At 41.4% G+C, this 16,024-nt stretch overlaps 1 protein-coding gene across 5 annotated transcripts in view; it reads right to left on the bottom strand.

Annotated features, from left to right (window-relative positions):
• Positions 1 to 16,024, bottom strand: part of SMARCAL1 (SWI/SNF related, matrix associated, actin dependent regulator of chromatin, subfamily a like 1) — a 61,686-nt gene that overhangs the window by 44,704 nt on the left and 958 nt on the right. For 2 of the 5 annotated variants that reach the window (XM_061609230.1, XM_061609231.1), the window contains exons 2-8: positions 13,358 to 14,274; positions 10,991 to 11,041; positions 9,780 to 10,037; positions 7,024 to 7,074; positions 4,600 to 4,783; positions 3,504 to 3,654; positions 1,634 to 1,792 (exon numbers count right to left, since the gene is read on the bottom strand). In XM_061609230.1, coding sequence (XP_061465214.1) covers positions 1,634 to 1,792; positions 3,504 to 3,654; positions 4,600 to 4,783; positions 7,024 to 7,074; positions 9,780 to 10,037; positions 10,991 to 11,041; positions 13,358 to 14,249 — 1,746 coding nt within the window. In that variant the 5' untranslated portion in view covers positions 14,250 to 14,274. The remainder of the gene's footprint in view (positions 1 to 1,633; positions 1,793 to 3,503; positions 3,655 to 4,599; positions 4,784 to 7,023; positions 7,075 to 9,779; positions 10,038 to 10,990; positions 11,042 to 13,357; positions 14,275 to 16,024) is intronic. The other 3 variants (XM_061609229.1, XM_061609232.1, XM_061609233.1) reach the window with 2 other exon arrangements.

Below are 16,024 nucleotides of genomic sequence, written 5' to 3'. Positions count from 1 at the left end.
TATCAAGGATGAAGCTCACCACTAGCAGTGGCTGTAGCACAGCTCCTTTCTTCCCCCCCCCAAGCTTTTCCTCCCAGCAATTGTGTTAGCAGCCTGGCCACTATTATGCAACCTCCACAATGCCACTCTGGGCCATGGGGGTGGGGAGATTGCAACGTCTGAGAATTTTGAGAACTATGATTCTGGGATATGTTTGCTCATCTCTACTTTATGCTAAGTGTATTTAGCTAACAAAACAGGATTTGAACCCCCAGTCTGATCATGGCTTGTTTGAACCAACTACAGTGATGCTACATCCGCACCATACATTTATCATTTACCATACAAGTATCATATCACTTTAAATAGTCATGGGTTCCCCCAAAGAACCCTGGGTGCTGATTTCCAGAGTGGTTTAATCAATCAATCCCTCTTCCAAAGGAGCTCTGGGAATTGTAGCTCTGTGAGGAGAATAGGTATTTCCAAGCAACTCTCAGTATCTGAAACCACAATTCCCAGGATTCTTTGGGGGAAACCATGACTGATAGCATTATAGTAGTACTTTAAATGTACAATGCAGATGTGGCCTTAGAGAAAGTCACAGTTTCCTGCAGAGCTTGGAAAAGTTACTTTTTTGAACTACAACTCCCATCAGCCCAATCCAGTGGCCATGCTGGCTGGGGCTGATGGGAGTTGTAGTTAAAAAAATTAACTTTTCCAAGCTCTGGTTTCCTGAGTTTGGGCATAAAATGAATCTGCAGTTTATTGAAAACCAGCAGCTTCAATCTCCTCTCCCCACCTACTTGAAGCACAAGGGGAGAGGAACACACAAGCCCAAGGGTCTCCAGAGTTAATTTCATAATCCTGAATCATAGTGTAGAATTACCATTCCATGTACAAATTCCAGCAACTAAACAGTTATATACCCCCAAGCAAAGTTGAACAATATGTGGCCACCGGAGTCTTTTGTAAGATCTTAAAGCAATCAGGAGTAAAGATTTCATTAAAAATATTCAAGTCCCTAGACCTCATTGTTGCCAAGAAAGGCATCAGAAAACAATGACAGCCTGTCCTAAACTTTTAAAACAAAACAAAAAAACAAAAAGCAGAAGTCGTGAGTTGGTCCTTCCAGACCATGAGATGGGTACAGAAGTCATATTTGAAAACATGATTTCTATGCCCTTCCTTGGCCACGAAGGGCGACTCATTACTTTGAATACTGGGATCAGAAATATAACAGCAGAACTCTTGGCCACCCTCCACTATAGCTGCCTAGACAAGAACATTTGTACTTTCAAAAATACAAAAAGAGAGAGAGAGAGAATATCTCTTCCAACTGACTGCTGCCCAAACCAATACATTTAGTAAGCAAATGTCTGCTATAATTGTCAAACAGTGTAAACAGAAATACTGGTTAACAGGAGATAATCACCCTTAGAAAAGCAGCCACTTCTAATTTCATACTGTGCAGATGGTAGCATAACATGACCTACAACCATTCAACTCAGACAAGTTTTATTTACAAACTGAGCCTTCGGTTTTATGAAACTGACTAATATGCCTCCTTTGCACTGAACAAGTTTCCCATCTCTGCCTCTGCCTGGCCCATCGAAAACTGTACCCCCTACCTTCCCCAATAGGATGCCCTACTTACAACAATCACAACTTGGAAGGTGGTTTTCAGCTGCTTCTCCATCTTGCTGAGAAGGTCAAAACTGACAATGTTTATCAATCTTGCTGAGAGGCAGTCCTTGCCCGTTGCTATGACACTGATGGTATCTGAGCACAAGGAAGGAAGCCATCTGTGGAAAGCCTAAAGCAGCAAAAAGGAAGACAAAGTCATGAGCAGAAAACATTATTTTTACATCTAAATAGCCTAAAGCTTATAGCTACCTTTCAAAAATAGTTGCCATTGTTCATGCAGCACTTTAAAAAAAGTTTACAAAGTGCTAGGCAATCCTTAACTGTATTCACCTCCACAGCATACACCAATATTATTTCCAATGTTTTTATGTAGAAACTGAAGATAACACTGTATCTGCGCCTGCTGGTTTTCACAAAGTGTGTTCCATGAAGAAACAGTTCAGTCTGCATCATGTCTCAATTTGGGACTCAATTCCAGATTACCTATCCACCGACCCAGTAGCAACTATCTCTTTCAAAGGTAGCCATGATATTCCTCACAATAGCCTAATTCTCACCAGAGTGGTCAGCCTGCCTGGGCTGAAACACTTCAGACTGCAGGTGGGGGCTCTCTGTTCTTTCATTTAAAAAAATCCCAGCATATTGCAGGGTAAAGGGTTCTGGCTTTGCCTTGTTTCCGACATGCCAGTTTTCCATTTATAGGAATCTTTTTCTTTTCTTTTTTTAAGGAAGCAGTCCATGATGCGAACCATCCCTGCAGTCTGAGGTAGTACAACCAAGACACAAGGCTGACCACCTCATTGAGAACTAGGCTGATGTTTGGACAGATGTCAAGCTAGGAATGTTCCCCCTTATGAGACAGCTGTCTCATTATATCAGAACAAGGAGCAAATCTGAGAGTAAACCCATTCACAGATAGAGCCCCCCCCCCCAAATGTTATTTCAGATAATAAGCTGGCTGGAACACAGCCTGCCACAGTATCTAAAGTGGTAGGAGTCCAGTCAGCTTGGCTATAGTTCTCACTCACAAACAGTGGTCACACAGGATGGTGGGGAGAGTTTCTGCCTGTTATGGCAAGCTAGAATCCTTCTTTTCAAGTAGTCATGTTCTGGTCTATTCAGTTTCACTCCTAAGGTAAAAACAGCTATGTTGGAATTAGAAATGGGCATTAGTATTAGCCTGCTTCGTAGGCCTGAGATATCTCATGAAGCTGTTGGCCTCCCCAAACTCCTGCTTGGATTATGAATCATAACACTTATCTAGTTCAGCACTTATAAACCATGTTCTCTGCTAAAAAAAAAAATCCAAAGCAGAGGGTTGTATTCAACTAAGTCCTACTCAGAGTAGACCCACTGAAATTAATGACCCTAAGTTAGTCATATCTATTATCTGCACTGAGTCTACTCTGAAGATACACACATTTTGGTTTTTACCCAACCTGCTGCTGCATGACAGAGTAGGACAGGGCAATTATTTGAAAGCAATTCCTATGCTGTTATTTTTATGAATGAGGAAGAGGGAAGTTTGCCCCCTGTATTCGGTGAGTAAAGAGTTTTATGCAATGGTCAAAGATTAAGAGACTACAGAATTTCCATCTACTTCTGTATGCCCATTTTCATCCCTAAACTGGAGCTGCTCTGGGCTTCATGATCTCCGTTCTTAAGATTCCTTTTAGAATTATGAGAATCACAAAGAGCAATAATGGAACGCTGCTAAGTGACAGAGCTGCTGTAGTTCTTCAAGGCTGAGAGCCAATATGAAGCACAGTTCTCACTTGCCTTGTTTCTGCCGGCATCAAATATTGCAGTGCCTCTCTCAAAACATATCAGCCAAATCATGACAGAAGACTAAAAAGAAGTTCAGAAAATACAGACATTACCTCTGCCCATGTATATCTCACTGAGGAAGGAGCTATCACCAGCAGTGGCCACTCTTTTCTATAATATGCAGCAATGCAGATTGCCTGGATTGTTTTCCCTAAGCCCATATCATCTGCAAGAAGCAATCGGCCTTCTTTGGAGATGGCAAAACTGAAGGAGGGAGAAAGGAAGAGATCAACGTATTATTGCTTCCATTTCCACAATTAATTCAATTGTTCTAAGGCAGGGATGGGGAAGCTGTGGTTTTCTGGATGTTATTGGCCTCTAACTCCAATCAGCACCATCCAGCATGATCATTGGTCAGGAAAGATGAGAGCTGTAGTCTGCAACATCTAGAGGGCCACCGCTTTCCCCTCCCTGTTCTAAGGACTAAAATCTACTTGCAAGTTCAATACCACCTCCATCACCCCCAAAACCCCACTTATTCAAATCATATCAAAAATTGAGATTTCCTTTTCCATTCCAGATTCTTGATTCACATATGACAACTGAACAAAGACTGGGCAACCAGAAAGGAAGCTTCTGTGTAAATGTATTTCAGCCTGGTTAGCAAAAGCTTTTGCACCAAAGGAGTTCACTACTCAGGGACAGTGAAATCTCTGCCTTTTCCAAGAGTGCGTTGAAAAAAGCCCCAATTACTACTGCAGTTTCTAATAAGTTATTCAAGCAATAGAAAAGGCAGCAAACACAATTCTCTCTACACAGGGAAAGGCGTAGCTAGCAGGAATAGTTAGCAATCAAGATTAAGTGAATTCCACACATCTACATGCAAATTACACTTTGCAATATCTTGAAACTGACAAAGGATTCTATTTCCTGACAATGTCAACTTTCAACCTCTCAAAGGGTCATCTTCAAGTAATAGCAGCAGGGATGAATTATCCACCAGACATTCATGGCTTTGTGTTCATGTGCCATGTTACTAAACCTGGGAGCCCCCTATTGGGCCAATCTGGGACCAATAGCATAAGGTACAAGTCACTTTTACAAGATAGAACAAGAGTCAACAACACTCAAATTAAATATGAATGCAAGTGCCAACACTTTAGTACTTGTAGTTTTTCCCCCCAAAAAAGGTCTAAGGGCTTGACTTACTTCACACCTTCTCTCTGAAACGGCATGAGGCTGGCCACAACTTTAGGATCCACTCCCGAAAGGTCCACTTCAAGGATGTCTCCAGCCTTTGCGATGGACTTCTCAAACTGCGCAGCAAAGGCTTGTACTACTGGCTTAGGCAATGGTTCTACCTCCACTGCTGGTAAGTTCCTTACCAGTTCAACTGAAAAGAACACACAAGAGGAATTTATGTGTCTAGGTATAGTTGTAAATGACATTCACTTAACAAATGTGAATTAGCACACCAAAAGAGTGTGTATTTGTTTGGATTCCTAGCCCACGCTAGCCCACCACATTTGTGTATTTTATAGTTCTGAAGCGTTCATTTTGAGACAAAAAAAGAGATTACCTTCCCTAAGAATGGCTTTATCGATCAATAAATTGGTAAAGAACAACTTTATGAAAAATGCCAACCTAATCAAGGCACATAAACATATGTGCAAATACATAATATATACACAGAGCTAGCAGAAGAAAGAAGGCCTTTCAGTACTTCCAGAAAATACCCAGGTTTGGAATAGGGCAAGTTTTCTGAGAGAAGAAATTATATAATTGGACCAAATAATTCTCTCCAAAAATACTGAATACAATGATTATGGATTAAGCACTGTCTGTTCATTTTAAGCTGAGCACTGACACTAATTTTTTGTTGACACGGTAATCAGAATGTTGCTGAACTGTATTAGACATTGCAACAAATTTAAAAACCCACAGTCCTGCAAGCAGCCCTTTCTTTCAAAGGAAAAATCACTAAAATACAGAAATCTAGAAACTGGAACTTAATTCTGACAGTGAAAAAAAACACTCAGTAGTTCAAACAGGCACTTGTTCACATTATAGGAACCTGCGTATTGACTGCAAACTACAGTTACTTTTAGTTATCTCTAGAATGATTAGACCCCTGCTACCTAGGCAAAATACTTCATTCTGAAAGCATATAAATATATGAAAGGATTTCTATTTGTACTTGTATGATAGGCTGTTCAGTATATACCCCTAGGTTTAATCTGTGCTCCTCCAGCAAGGAAAGAAGTCTCTCCCTGCTGAAACAGAGCCCTACACTGTTATTACACCAAAAAAAGTTGCACGCTAGAATTATAAACTAGCAAATTGCAGCAATTATGCTGTCGTTGCTGTTTTGCAGACAAGTTGGAAAAATTAGGATGTCTCAGTAGCTTGAATGATTCATCCGAAGTTTTTCCCCCCTCTCTTGTCCCCAAGTGACCTTTTATCTTAAGATGATTGAGCTAGTGGGTAAACAGGTAAAATGGTTAAGATGAACGTAGCAGGCCCTTTTTAAAAATCAATGTTGTTAGGGTATAATATTCCATATTAGAGGATTGCAGACTACCCCAGACATTCATACCAATGAAACTAAGAGGCATACACATGAAATCGACCTTCTGCATTTGCACCCCTAGTTGAATTAGAAAATGATTGCCCAGATGGGTGCTGTACACTCACTTTCACAGCACAACCCAGCAGCTGAAGTAGCGTGTGCATAGTCATGTAAATAAAGTAAGTAACTGTAAGTAATTGCACAGAGAAGCTGTTCAGGAGAGAGAGAGAGTGCAGAGATGAAGTGTAGAGTTGGATTTAGTCTCCCACACAATTGTGACTGTATGTTATTTCACAGGGCTACACTTGCACAGGCCCAGCTGCACGCTTACACTCTTTTGGATCAGGGCTCAGCAGCATGTCCTACAAGAACATCTACCAAGACCTCTTTGTCATTTCCTTGCAACCAATCCATTAAGATCTTGAAACTAATATCTGACTGCATTCTCTATTTCCAGACTTGTTTCAGAGTGATGTATGGCTTCCCATTATTTTGGGCCAGGAGAAAACCCTAAACACACAGAGAGGGAGGGGGAGAGGGAGGGGGGAGGGAGAGGGGGGGGGCTGGAAGCTTTCCTATCTCTGAATAACTCTTGGCCAAAATACCCATTAGAGCTACTATAGAGGAGCAACAGCTGCTCTATTAGATGCAACTGCCTTCAATACTAAAGTAGTACAGCAAGGATGGGGAAACTGTAGTCCTCCAGATGTTGCTATCCCTGACCAGTGGTTATGCTGGTTGGGGCTGATAGGAGTTGGGAGTCCAGCAACATCTGAAGGGCCACAGGTTTTCCTATCCCTAATGTAGAATACAGTCACAGATTAGTCTACAGATAAATAATACTTCTAGTTTTCACACAGATAATACTGGGTGATGTAGATTGTAATGCCATTCTATTAGTATGTGAAATGTGTAAACATTGTCCCCTTTGTAAAGCATCAAAAGAGGCAAAAGTGAAATTCATGGCCATTTCAACTAACTCTAAGAGAATTTTTAAGAAATTAGTTTTAAGTGAGTAAGTGTCTCAAAAGAATAGAGCCTGCTAAGGAAAGGCAGCTCCTTACTTAGTCTTAGGTAGTCTTCCAGCAGAAAATTCCATTTTCTGGTCTTCATATCTGTAAGAATCATAATAAGGAAATAAACATGTAAGAAGTACCGCCACCTCATATGAGAACTTAACATTTCACAACTCCTTACAAGTACAGCAAAGCTTCATTTATATGAGCAACATCTAAAATGTTTGGTCAATTTGAGATTCAGATTAAATGAGCCAATTACAATTGCACAGGACACTCATGCAGACCACAAACTGATTTAGTTTTACCATATGCTCAGAGGCACATTTTACCAAATTCTTCCAAGCTACACAGGAAGTGGATTGGACTGTGAAAGACCAACCCAAATGGTGTTTGCATTTTGACATATTTGTAGGGCAGTACAGTATCTCAAAGAGGAGTTCAGGTCTCCTGCTCCCCTGGTGCATTCACTATAGCTGTCCAATTTCCCTGCTTTTTAAAGTATGATAGAATAACTGGGGGCTATAGGTATGTTCTTAAACCGCAAGGTTTTTTGCCTATTAGTGAATTTCCCTGCTTTTTAATCCGGGAGGTAAGAAATGGGATCCTGTCCAAGTTTGCTGAGAATGGATGGATCATTTGCATGCTTATTGAGTTCAGTGGGATTTACTCCCCAGCAATCATGCTTAGGATAGGTGAAACTGACCACAGAGGATGGGGAGGGGAGGAGGGGGAGGGGAGGAGGAGGGAGGGAAGGAAATGCAGAGGGGAGGACTGGGAGGGGAGCAGGCAGGATGGGGAGGGGAGGAGGACAGGTTTGATCATTTGCATGTTTATTAAATTCAGTGTGATTTACTCCCGTGCAATCATGCTTAGGATAGGTAAAACTGACTGGAGGGGGGGGAGGGACGGAGGGCTGGAGTGGGCAGGGGAGGAGGAAGGGAGAGGAGAGGAGAGGGGAAAAAGCAGGTCTGATCATTTGCATGCTCATTTTCAATGGGATTTACTCCTATGCAATCTTGGTTATGATAGGAAACACTGACCATGGGGGAGGAGGAGGGGGAGTGGGAAGGAGTGTATTGGAGGAGGGCAAAGGAAGGGGGGAGGGCAGGTTTGATCATTTGCATGCTTATAGAGTTCAATGGTATTTACTTCCGTGCAATCATGTTTAAGATAGGTAAAACTGACCATGGGGAGGAGGAAGGGGAGGAGGGGGAAGGGGAAAGAGGGGATTGGAAGGGGATGGGGAGTGAGGGGCAAAGGAAGGTGGAGGGAAGGGGCAAGAGGAGGGGATAGGAGGAAGGAGAAGGGAGGGTGGGTTTGATCATTTGCATATTTTTTTAGTTCAGTGGGATTTATTTCTATGCAATCATGTTTGAAAATGAAAATGGACTGCCTTCAAGTCAATCCCCACCTATTGCGAGCCTTTGAATGGGGTTTTCATGGTAAACAGTATTCAGAGGTGATTTCACCACTGCCTTCCTCTGAGGCTAAGAGGCAGTGACTGCCCCAAGGTCACCCAGTCAGTTTCATGGCTGTGTGGGAATTCGAACCCTGGTCTCCCAGGTCGTAGTCCAACACTGACCCAGGGAAGGGGCAGGGAGTGGGAGGGGAGGAGATTGGGTGGGTGGGCACTGGGCAGAAGGGAAGCCCCTTTCCTTTCCAAAAGGAAAACATCGTAAACAGAATCATTCTTTTTCAGGCTTTCCCCCACCTTTTTATTCTACAGCAGACACATGTAGCCTCCCACCCAAATTTAAACCAAAGCTTTCCCTGGCCACATCCACACCAGGCCTTTATTTCACTTTGGACAGTCATGGCTTCTCTCAAAGAATCCTGGGAAGTGTAGTTAGTGAAGGGTGCTGAGAGTTGCTAGGAGACGCCCTGTTCCCCTCACAGACCTTCAATCAGAGTGGCTGACTGTTAAACCATTCTCTCAGGGGAATAGGAGTCTCTTAGCACCCTTCACAAACTACACTTCCCAGGATTCTTTGAGGGAAGCCATGACTGTCTCACATGAAATCAAAGTCTGGTGTGGGTGTGGCCCCCTGATTAGCCAAGGCCAGCAACTGTGAGGCTTTTAGAACACTGACAGTTGGTTCTTACTGAGCATGCTCCGCGTTATCATTGGGTACCAGCCAAAATTTATTAAATTAATTAAAAATCAGCCAGGCATTTTTTAAACTTTTAAACTGCAGCAGATGAAGGTCAGAGTATGGGGCAACGTCAGTATTAGGATTACAGGTACTCTGTGAACATGGCTGATTTTTAATGAATTTCAACAGATTATGAGAACTTTCAGAGAAAAAAGTCCAAAAGGGCTCTGAGGTTTTTCTCTCTCTTTTTACAATTTGAACTGTCTATTCTCTCTGACTGTTTTGTGTATCGCCATGAAAATTGACAGGGTTGTTAAGCAAGCATTTCTGAGTTCAGGACTATAAGTTTTGTAAGGTTTTGTCTTGAAATGAGCTTATGGGAAGCATCAGAATGGCATGGGGGGTATTTTCAATTTAACATTGTGGAATGTGAAAAATCCCTGCTGGCTATAGTATACAGCCACTCTCGTGGCTGTATAATAAAAAAATCAAGTGTAAAATTTTAACACTTCTTGTCTAATAGTTCCATATGGCTTTAATTAAATCCAGTATCTAACAAAAGGCTATCAACTCTTTGTTCTTTATTACAAGCATTACATAGAACATATGAGGTAGGGAAGGAAACAAGAGGGAAAATAACAACTGCATCGACTAGGTCCAGGTTACAGCAACCACTGCTGCAGTGAAGACATCAGCTATATCACTCACCATAATTCCTAGAATTCAACTGCTTGAACACCCCTATGATGTCAGCGGCATAGCCAATGTCTACTTCAAACCGAGAGTATGAAATCAGCACACATTTCCCTCTGATAGTTGCCAACGGTTTCTGCCAGCCAATGCACATCTGCAAGAGGGACCTCAACTGAGGGCTTCTACCAACAGAAGACTCAGTGGCCCTCGTGGTTGCTTCCATTCCTTCCAGAGGTGTCAAAGTCACAGAAGGAAGCTGTTCTGCTGCTCCCACTATGGGTAAAAACAGGTTTGCAAAAGAAAAGAAAAGAAAAAAGAACAAATGGAACCTGGGGGAAAAACAATCAACTCCCTAGGGCAATGTAAAATTGAAGAGAACAGAGAGAAAAAGCACGAGAGACTTTCAGATGCAGAAGAAAAGCAGAACAACATGAGTGCCTAGAGATGCCCACTAAGCAAGCTCAGAAGATGCATCTTAATTACTTATTCTCCCCATTCCTAACTCAGCAGGGACTGTTCCCTTTGTGAGTTGAGCTACATTCAGAAAGTAATGATTTTGCTGGCAATCAGAACTTTAAATTATTGATGACAAGTTACAAAAACCTTTTTTTTAAAAAAAAAAAAACACCCTCAAACTGCAGACTCTATTCTCTCCCACAAACCCACTGATAAACTCCAAAATGTTGAAATAGCATTAAAAACCATTTACTATTTTTTTCAAAATAATCTTCTTCAAACACACCTTGAACAACTTTTGTAACAGCAAGATCTAGTATTCTTGTTGTAAGCCTGAATTCCAACTTTTGAATATAAACTACTTTTTCCTCTGCTATGAATTAAACAAATTATTATTATTATTATTTATTACATTTGTATACTACCCCATAGCAGAAGCTCTCTGGGCGGTTTACAACAATTTCATATTAATCATATTAATAAAGATCTCACAGGCTCTGTAGTCCACATTTCTGTGCCAAATCATTCTGTTCCTAAACGGGAAGGGCCATAGCTTAGAGGCAGAGCAGATGCCTTATGTGCAGAAAATCCCAGGTTCAATCCCCAACATCTTCGGGTAAGGCTGGGAATGTTCTTCACATGAAACCCTGCAGAGCTGCTGCCAGTCAGTGTATACAATACTGAGCTAGATAGTCTGACTCAGTATAAGGCAGGTGCCTATGTTCTTATGTTTGACTCCCAAGAAAAATGTCAACTGTCCAATTACTTACTGAGATGACTATAGTCTTCCAGACTGAAATTCCACATCCTTGTTGCAGGATCTGAAGCAGAGTAAAATTTGGAGAGTAATTTGGGAGCAGAAAGGGTCCGTTTAATATATTCAGTAATGTAAGTTGCACCTGCACAAGGAATTTCTATGACAGCATGTAGGACGTGCTGCTGCGACCCACGTAGCACTCCCACTAATACCATCAGGTGATTTTAGATTCTGGACTTAATGGTCTTATAGGGGCCCTCTATAGATGGCAATGTATATTTCTTCATTTATTTCAAAATGTGGTAAGCCAGTCTGCTGCATATGGGGTCTCTTCTGCTAGTTCTGCTGAGTAAGATGCTAGACCTCTGCTCCCAAATCCTACCTTGACATCCCCACAGAGCCATTCCTTGTTTGCCACCATTGGCAGTGCTGGCATAGTGGAATTTCAGCACAGACTCAAAACCACGTGTGGAGAAGGAGGCTGCATCTATATAGGATCTCCATGCAAAAAATAATTTTAGTAAATCGTGGTTTATTTGTGGAGGCCCTTTACCCATGCCAAAGCCAGAAAGGAGATTTAAACACATGCATAACACAGTGCAGAAAGACAGCCTATGCATGCCTGTGTCAGCCAAAGAACAGATGGGATTTCAAATGCAATGAGAAGCAAAATCTCATGTTGAAATACGAGCTCTAATCAAGGGCAGCCTAAGAATTTTACTGCCTGAGGAAGAGCAGCAAAAGGTGCCCTCCCCATCCCCATCGCAACCACAGTACCAACATCTGGTTATTATTTTGGCACCTGGGGCACAAAATCTCACAAGCCACTCTCCCCTTCCCTGGCAGCAAAAAGGCAATAATAATAAATTAAACACTGAACAGTTTGCTTTTCATGACATTCAAAATTAGTGGCCTGAGATGGTCATGTCACTCTGCCAGCTCTGGTTCTCAGCGGTAATGGAACAAGTTAAGAGGTTAAGAATATTTTTAAATCCATGTCAAATTCACCTGCACAACAGCCTGAGTAGATAATCACAAAGTCATACTCGGAGTAGACTCACTGAAATCAACAGACATGTCATGTCCCTTGGTTTCAGTGGATCTATTCCAAATATGACAAATATGATACATCCCAATAATATTTTTTAATTAAAAAAAAATTTTAGCTCTTCTACTAAAAGTACTCAGGGTGATGCACAACATAATGAAAAAACCCTATCTTATATAATCAATACAAGTACAACTTATAAACCTGTTACAGGAGGAAAGACAGATATAAATTTAAAATAAAAATAAAATCAGCAACAAAGAACATACAATCAACACTTAACAACAACAACAACCTGATGGCAGCAGCAAAGATAAACAATGTTACATGTTAAAACTGGCAGCAGTAAAACTTGGTGTCACACATTGCAAGCCAGGTGAAATAAAAGCATCTTCAATTTCTGGCAAAATAAGCCCACTGAGGGACCTGCTGAACTGCATGGCCAAGACTGGAATTGAACCCAGGATTCCATGGTTTCCAACACTCTAGGCCAGGGGTTCCCAAACCGTGGTCCGTGGACTACTAATGGTCTACAAGCTTCACTCAGGTGGTCTGCAGAATGTCCACATTCAATACAGTATTTATATTGATTTTAAATTTTTATTGCTTCTTCTTTTCTTATATTTTATTTGATTCTATTACAATTTGAATTCTATGGAATATATACAATAAAATACAATATAAGAAATAAAAGAAGCAATAAATATAGTATCTAGCACAGGGCATTTCAATTGGTGAAGCAGACAGAAAAATGGTCCACCAAAACTCACAACAATTTCCAAATGGTCCATGGGAAAAAAAGTTTGGGAACCACTGTTCTAGGCTGATGGCAGAGTCTGGGTTCATACCCATCATCTGAAGGGGCTGCTGCATCCTCCACCAGCACCACTAGCTGTCTGCCTCTCCCACAGTGAAGAAAAGGTTTGGGAGAGAGGCAGGCAAGATGAAAAGGCTCCAGTTTCAGTTTGCCTCCCTCCATTCTTTTCACAGTTGGCATGCAAGGAAAGGGACCAAGCTCCTACTCTACTCTTCCCTACTCCACTGGGGGGGGGGGAGATGTCCAGCAGCATATCAGGGTCAGATAAGGAGCTCATGACAAATTCAAAAGCAGCAGGCATACCGAGGAGAGCCAGAGATGCAACCCGAACCTCATGTCTCCCTAATTATTATTATTTGTTCAGGTTTTTCTACAAACTCATAGTTACTTGCTCTTTTTAAAGCTACCCAATTCTGCATTATCTATGAGGTCTAGCAGAATCATAGCTATGACAAATCTCTAAACGCACTGCCTATTGCACTACAAGAGGTACAATAAATCATCAGTTGTCTTACCATAATTTTTGCTTGGTAAGCTCCTGAACATTTCAATAAGTTCAGCATTGTATCCTATTTCAACCCGAAATCGGTCATTGGAGTGCTTCACACATTTCCCTTTGAGGACACTGTGTGCGTTTTTCTGTATGGGCATCTCGGATATGTTGCCTGCAGTCCCAGGAACTGGTGGTTTCTGTTGCTTGCCTCCTGTTATAGGCACTGGACATTTTTTTGTGCCATAGAACTGCAATATGCTACTACCTTCTTTTTTGGCAAAAAGTTCACAGGTTGAATTTCTGGGACTTGCCTGCTTTTCACAATCATTAAAGGCAGTGCTGCTGGTGTCCATTGGTGGCATACATTTAATGCCACCAAACCCACTGGTAGTTACATTCCAAATCTTTGAGTCTTCAATATTGTGAGGGGTTCTATTACCATCCAGTTTAGACGGATGCTTTTCTGCACAACATTTAGTTAGGTGCAGCGTGTTAGAATCACATTGGATTGCTTTACCTTGCTCCTGAGCACTCAGATCAGAATAACACCCACGAGAGTGACTCAAAGAGTCTTGTGTCACTGGCGATGGCTCCAAATCATTCTTCCATAGGGCACCACACAAAATGGCCACCTGTTGGTTTGAGCCAAAGCAACTGTGGGGCACTTGAAGGCCCTCCTGCAACACATGGTTGTCCAAGACCTGGAGGTTACAGCTGCTGAGGTTGGTATGATGGTTCTCCCTCTTCAAAGGCTGTGGCAGTTTTCCTTGACAGCTAGCAAGATTCTGCAGGTCAGACTGCTTCTTTGCAAAGCCACCCTGCTGAGCTGCTAGTCGTTCTGCTCTCCTTGCCAAAGCCTTCTGCCTATTCTGCTCAATCTTCCTTTTCTGTTCTTCTGTGAGTCCAGATGACATCTTCTGTTAAGAGTTCATTGAAAGTCTACACAGGTGAAAAGCAAAGAAAGAACGAGGCCTAACACCTGATTACAGAAATCTTAGTCAATCAGTTAGAGGAGTCAAGTTGCTTCATTGTTTAAATTTTGCACTGGAATAAACACTTATTTCTCTCTCTTTTTGGTTAATAATATGTATGTGTCATCATAGTAGACATAATCTTAGAAGAGGCATTCTCTCCTGGCTATGTGAGATGCTCTACAGATCAATCAATTGCTAGCTGATGAAAAATGGGTTTTTTAAAAATTGATTAATCTAAAAACAATTAAACACTAGTTCTACCAAAGCTACACATACTGTATAGGATGCACTTCAGGCCATGTTCATGAATGACTTTTTCAAGAGATTTTATCACACATATCCATTTCTTCACTTTCCAATTTCAACAGCTTAAGATGAACACCAGTATTTCTTTCTTTTAATATATCTCACAAGTACAATTGAGATAGTTACCACTGGCATAACCTGAGTAAATACCACAAGCAGTTTTCACATGACCCTGAGATTAGAAGAAAGGCCTCTAGTTCAGAGGATTCCATTTCTGAGAAGGTTTGAACTCCCATTATAGAACTCAAACACTGGATTGCACTATGTGCCAGGAGTGTTACTGGTGTGATGTTTTCATTACAGGATTAACACTAGTTTAAGGAGTTTGTCCCACCAGGTCTGCACACTTGAATATGAATCTAAACTGCGATAACCTGCATTGACAATCTACATGAACAGGGACAGATACAGCATTATTATACCGAACTCTATACCGGGTTATTTATGGGAGGGAGTGAGAAGTACCCAATTCATAGTATGCAGCAGAAAGCAATATGAGCAGAAATCACACCAACCAGATACTTCAACAATCATGCTTTTTCTCAGAAAAATAAGGTTTGTGCTTTCTGAGTTGTGTTTTAAGGACCTAGTTATCCTTTGCACAATTTCATGAATTTCATTTCCAAATGCAGGGCTGAGTCCTGCAATGTTGTTGGGAGGTTTTCTGGACTGGTGTCAAACCTGGTTAATTTTCCCTTGCCAAACCCAATCTGGATTGTCTCTCATAATGATAGGATATGTGAATCTACCAACATACTCATCAATGTTCATACCTTTCCAAAGACAACCACTGACACAGTGCAATAAGTGGATGTGTGACTGACAAACCTCTTCACACCAACTTGTCAACAGATGCCAAATCAAATGAAGCAGGTCTTTAAACCCCCCACAAACAATCTTCACATTTTGAAACAAATCCAAAGAGAGTATCTGAACCAAACTTCTACCCTACAATGACAAACAAGATAAAACACACAAGAAGCACTTAGGATCCATATGCTTCTTAAACAAGAGTACTAGATAGAACAGAGAACCAGAGGCAAAGGCACTAGTAACACCAATCACCACTCTAAATAGAAGCAAACTTTAATATAGATGGGGACCTTACCATACATTACCATCAGCTTCAAGTAGAGCACAAAAATAATGCCAGCCACAACTTTTTATGCATAAGAACAACAAAGTATCCAGTTCAGAGAACATAAAGCATAAGGTTTTCATAATGCACAGGGACCTATATGAGGTTCAATATGTCATGTGCACACACCTTTCTTCTACTCCCACCCCCCCAGCGTCACATGCGGTCTATCTAACAGATTGTGTAGGTTTTTGAAGTGATACAAATCTTACAGTCTGTTTACCAGAAACTAAAGTGGAACAAAGGTATGCAGCACAAGCAGCTACTGTAT

The sequence above is a fragment of the Rhineura floridana genome, chromosome 2, assembly GCF_030035675.1.
Source record: "Rhineura floridana isolate rRhiFlo1 chromosome 2, rRhiFlo1.hap2, whole genome shotgun sequence".
Lineage (NCBI taxonomy): Eukaryota > Metazoa > Chordata > Lepidosauria > Squamata > Rhineuridae > Rhineura > Rhineura floridana.
Note: the sequence above shows the minus strand (reverse complement) of the source record. Positions and strands in the feature narration are given on the sequence as shown.